The sequence below is a fragment of the Nematostella vectensis genome, chromosome 13, assembly GCF_932526225.1.
Source record: "Nematostella vectensis chromosome 13, jaNemVect1.1, whole genome shotgun sequence".
Classification (NCBI taxonomy): domain Eukaryota; kingdom Metazoa; phylum Cnidaria; class Anthozoa; order Actiniaria; family Edwardsiidae; genus Nematostella; species Nematostella vectensis.
The window spans coordinates 7,254,005-7,259,288 of NC_064046.1; the positions used below are offsets into that span (position 1 = coordinate 7,254,005).

At 46.2% G+C, this 5,284-nt stretch overlaps 1 protein-coding gene across 1 annotated transcript; it reads right to left on the reverse strand.

Moving 5' to 3' along the window:
* Window positions 1–2,887: 2,887 nt before the first annotated feature.
* LOC125559107 lies at window positions 2,888–5,007 on the reverse strand. The gene is made up of 4 exons (XM_048721068.1): window positions 4,563–5,007; window positions 4,029–4,346; window positions 3,579–3,762; window positions 2,888–3,497 (listed from the first exon to the last, which is right to left on the reverse strand). Exons 1-4 carry the CDS (start codon window positions 5,005–5,007, stop codon window positions 2,888–2,890), a joined length of 1,557 nt encoding a protein of 518 aa, XP_048577025.1.
* Window positions 5,008–5,284: the final 277 nt, after the last annotated feature.

Genomic DNA, 5,284 nt, shown 5'->3' on the forward strand with positions numbered 1-5,284 from the left:
AAAAAAACATCTGACTTTGGGGAGAGGAGTGTTGACTGGCCCTCCCCTCGTGAATTTTTCCCTGGATCTCCCAGAATGCTTTTCAATCCGTAAAGGCATCTTCATGGTTTTACAAGCCTTCAAGAAGTGAACATTGTGTTTTGAGGCCATGGAAATGAACCTGGAGGATCAGAATAAAGGTATCTATTTGTGTCTTGAGCTGTGTTTGCTGATCTCTCTCCCTTGTGTTGTATTTTGAGCGTTTTATTGAGAGGGGTGATTCTGCTTTTCTTTCCTTGTTCGATTTGAAATTTGTCAAAGAACCTGTGCTATTATTTGGCTTAAGAGTAGTTGCCAACACCTTGGTTGGGTGCATATCTTCAAGACCATTTATCCCTTAGACTGATGCCTGAGTATCTTCATCTTGTTGTGTTTAGTTTGCATTTATGAATTTTTTGGGTTGTGGGTACTTCCCAAAGCCGGTACAGGCCGGTTGAGGGGTCAATGTGTTTACCAACACACCCTAAAAAAATATGCTTGCCTCACTGCCTGAGAACAATGCCTTTTTCGCAAGCTTAGGTGCATACAACAGTGTAAGCAAATTCTGCTTGATAGACAAACAAGCCTCCATTTAGTTATGGCTGATATTCTAACAGATAATTTTTTATGTTAAAACCATTGGGGAAACCAAAGGGAGCCCAAATTCTATAAAGTATTTGCCTTTATAAATTCAAAGCAGCAGTGTCAACCCACTTTTGATATTTGTCCTGTATATTCGCCGTCAAAGTAATCTTATCACAAAATCTTGCCTGAATCTGATGTTTTCTTGGGCATTTTTTTTTATAAAAAAGCTATGCATATCATCCCTATCAATGAGTCCAGTCATGTACAAGTAAAAAAAATTCTATTTTCTAGGTTAAAGATATTCACTTGCTAGAAATGGCATATATGTGGTCCAGTCCACTGGTGTATGTCACAGCACAAGTCTAAAAAGGCCTAGTTATTTTGATCAAAATCTAGGGGTGGTGGATTAAAGTGCCCCTAGCATCAAATTCATGTAGTTTGTTTTTAATATTTACTTATCCTAAGATGAAGAATAGGTAAAGAGTCTTCATATGATATCAGAAACAATCTCGAAATTTCACCATGGGCAAAGACACAAGCGTTTAAAAACCGCTTTATAATTGCTTGTACTTGCATCAAGCTAAAATTTGCAAGAAATTTTCTAACCGAGTAGCTTATGAATTATTTCATTTGGAGAAGGCTTAAGATGTTCAGTTTAAAGTGCTATTCATTTTTATGTTTTTTTGCCGCTAAAATTTAAGGAAAAAATTGCTGTCGCTATGTCGCTATTTTTAATCAAGAAGTGAAAATAACGTTTTGCATTTCTTTTAGCGGAGCCCCATAGTCATAGAAAAGTGGTATAGCTATACAAAGTTTCCGTGGTCACGATGGGATACCTGAGGATTTTTCCCGTTTCGGTGCCTCGCTCTCTGATTGGTCGAAAGTTGAATGGCGCCAAAGTGGGAACGCGCGCATGCAAGCCAAAGCTTGTACAGTTTAATTTAGAAATTAAACGAGACTTAGAAATTAAACGAGACTTACCTGTAAGGTGAAGTTCGATTGTAATTCTACAAGCCCCTCAACAGGTAGTTACATTACTGGGATTACTATATTAGCCTCGTGTGTTGTTCTCTAAACCCCTTTCTGCGCCGCAATACCCCTTAAGAACAACACACGAGGCTAATATAGTAATGTAACTAGCTTTATTGATAAAACAGTCAAGACACAACTTCAAATTATATTTTATTTTCCCGAAGGACCACGAGGGACTGATTCTAATCCTGGTCCGCCTGTGGTTAAGGTGAGGCTTTATGTCATCTCGTCGTAGCTGAGATAGCTCAAAACTGGGATGCCCTAGAATTGTCAGAGCACCCGTCGAAAGAGTTAAAAAGTTTCCCAGCTCTGCGAGAAACTCTTTGTCAGCTTTGCTTATGTTGGTTTGAAGTTGGGAAAATTTGACATCCTTTCTTTTCACTTGTCGTGTTAATTTCCCCCAGATTTCTTCGTTTACTTTGGGGACTGTAACGAAAAGCTATTTAGAGTTTCTATAGGTTTTATTGCGGATTCGTGGTCGATTCTTTTGTCTTATTTATGCTCCGTCTCTTTTACAAACTGACCCCGGTGTCATATATCAATATTGTGATATCCGGGGCACGTGGGGGAGCAGTGACTCGTTGCTTAACAAATAATAACAAATCACTAACTGAACATAACAATATTGTTACATCTTTCCTTTTCCTTAATGTTTATGTAGGAAAGTCATGTACGTGTTAAAAGGACCCGGTGCAGACCAGGTTCACTTTGCTGTATATTCCTGTAGCCAAACCGGGGGTCTAACAGTACGCTTGGATCTCCTTGGTTCATTCGGTGCCGGAACCAGACCATTAGGCTGGGTAGCAATGGGGTCCTCTTCCTCGTCATCTGCCACAGGTGCTTGGGCTGGGATGGTTTCCATGGTTGGCGCCTCAGTCGTGCCTGTACCTATCACTTGCCGCCGGTTTCTCCGGTAGGTACCATCTCCCACTTTCCCCTCGTAGCTCCCCGGCCCAGCTTGCCCTACACATGTGCCTGCACTCCAGGTCTTCTCCCCTTGGAGTCTCTTGCTCACCGATTCTCCAACTCCGATTGGAGGTAGAGGCCTAGCACGCTGGTCATAGTAGTGTCGCTGTTCTTCCTTAGCCCCAATCAGCCGACGAGTCTCTTCTTCTGTCGAATGCCGCGGCTGCAGGAGCGAGCCCGCCACTGGAAGGAGAGTCTTGCATCGACGGCCCATCAGCCTTTGCGCCGGGCTGGTTCCAATTCCTGCTGTCGGAGTGTTTCGCCAGTCACGAAGAGCCTGGATCTCTTACACCCCAGATGCTTTGCACTTCTTAAAGAGTCGCTTGACTGTCTGTACGGCATTCTCCGCCTTACCATTGGATTGAGCATATGTCGGGGATGAGGTCTTATGCTCAAACGCCCATGTCTTCGCGAATACCGCAAACTCAGCTGCACTGAACTGAGGCCCATTATCTGTGACTAGACATTCGGGAATTCCAAATCGTGCGAAGATAGCTTTCAACTCTTTGATTACTGCCCTTGAAGTTACTGCGCCAATGCGAGCCACCTCGATGTAATTGCTGTAGTAGTCACTGACCACTAACAGCACTCGTCCGTCCAAACTACACAGGTCAGCCGCAACCTTAGACCATGGCCGCGCAACGAACTCGTGCGGCCTCATCGGCTCTTTTGCTTGACTCTTGCTATGCGTTAGGCAGATATCGCATTTAGCCACGTACTCTTTGATCTCGGTGACCATCCGAGGCCAATACAGGGTGTCCCTGGCCCTGCGTATGCAACCATCTATGCCAATATGCGAGGCATGTGTTTTCTCGATCAGTTCTCTCCTTAAGACCGTAGGCACCACCAGCTGTTGCCCTTTGAAGATCAGCTCATCTTGAAGGGCTAGCTCATGCCTTACATCAAAGTACGCATGAACACATTCCGGGGCATCTCATCTCAGCCACCCGCGAAGGATGACTTCTCTTAGGACATGCTGCACCAGATCATCAGCCGCTGCATGTTTCAGTTGCTGCCATCGCGCCGCCGTGACTGCAAGTCCCGCTCTCTGATCGACCTCTTCTAGCTCACTTGTAAATTCGCATGCGTTAACCTCTGGAAGATATGCGCGGCTTAGGGTGTCAGCGAGAAACATGTCTTTCCCTCGTTTATACTTGTAGGCTGTATTTCCGCAAGCGCATAAGCATACGTTGCAGTCGCTGTGGCGCGGACGCTAGAGGCTTCACGAATATGGGTTCCAGGGGCTTGTGGTCGGTCTCGACGTTGACATTGTGCCGCCCATAAACGTAGGCGTCAAACTAATCGCACGCAAAGACAATTGCTAGTAGCTCTTTCTCGATCTGTGCATATCGGGTCTCCACTGAGGTTAAGGCTCGGGAGGCATATGCGACCGCCTGGCCCGTTTTGCATCAGCGTTGCCCCTAAACCTGTCTGAGATGCGTTGCAAAGAAGAGTAACCTCGTCCTCCAAGCTGTAGTATCGCAATACTGGTGTCCTCGTGATGGCTACCTTTAGATTCTCCATCGTGGTCTGCTGAGGGCTATCCCACACCCAGTCAGCCTCTTTCTGTGTCAAGTCCCTCAAGGGCTTCGTCAGGTCTGACAGGTGCGGGAGGAACTTGGCTAGATATTCTGCTAGACCCAACAGTCGCTTTACAGCTGCCTTGTCGGTAATGGTAGGCATCTCTGTGATTGCTCTGACTTTGTCGGGATCTACTCTTAGACCTTTGTCCGACGCGACATGCCCTATGAACAGCACTTCCCGTTTCCCAACTTTATCTTGTCCGGATTCAACCGGACGTTTTGCTCGTCACATCGGTGCAGGAATGCTGTCAGGTTCCTGTCATGTTCGCGTGACGCTTCCTCGAAGCTGTCTCCATACCCTACGGCTATGAAATCATCTGCCACCACCTCGATTCCTGTCAGGCCCTCTACCAACTCGTGCATTTTGCGCTGGAATACCTCGGGTGCCGAGGAAATTCCAAACGGCATCCGCTTCCACCGGTAGCGCCCGAAAGGGGTCGAATTCGAAACCGTCTGAGAGTTTCCTGAGAGCGGTTTTGTACTGATTGTACGACTCTCTGGGCTCTTGTACCCGCTGATTGAACCGATAACGCTCGAACGGGACATTTCGTCTTGGTTCGCAATATTCGCCAAATTTCTTCAAGACCGGCTCGATTTTATTCTTGTTGTCGCCATCCCAGTTGAAGGTGGAGTACACATCCCGTGCCTCCTCTCCGGTGACTGTGAGCAGCGTTGCTACTTGTACGGCCTCTGATTTATAGCTTAATTCCGTCGCCAGCGAATAGCTCCTCCATGCAAGCAAGAATTTTTCCCACCTGTCTGATGCCTGTGCGTCGTGGATTTCTAGCGGACCCGGCGGTGGGAGTCCAAAAAACGAGGCCATTATGTAGCGCAAGTACGTTCACCGGCTGCCACCATGTAACGAAAATATTCGTGGTCGATTCGTTTGTCTTATTTATGCTACGTCTATTTTACAAACTGACCCCGGTGTCATATATCAATACTGTGATATCCGGGGCACGTGGGGGAGCAGTGACTCATTGCATAACAAATTATAACAAATCATGGTAAGACTTTCTAGTCTGGGAATACTAACCGTGAGAAAGAAGGCGGACTAATGGTACGAAGTCTGGGAATACTAACCGTGAGAAAGAACGCTG

Bases quoted from the DNA above. Each gene is read 5' to 3' on its own strand.
- LOC125559107 (XM_048721068.1), bottom strand. From the start codon at position 5,007: ATGGCCTCGTTTTTTGGACTCCCACCGCCGGGTCCGCTAGAAATCCAC. The intron at 4,347-4,562 runs GTATTCCAGCGC...TGCTGTTCATAG, and splicing joins GAATTTCCTCGGCACCCGAG to GGCATGTCGCGTCGGACAAA. The intron at 3,763-4,028 runs GTTTAGGGGCAA...GCGGAAATACAG, and splicing joins TTGCAACGCATCTCAGACAG to CCTACAAGTATAAACGAGGG.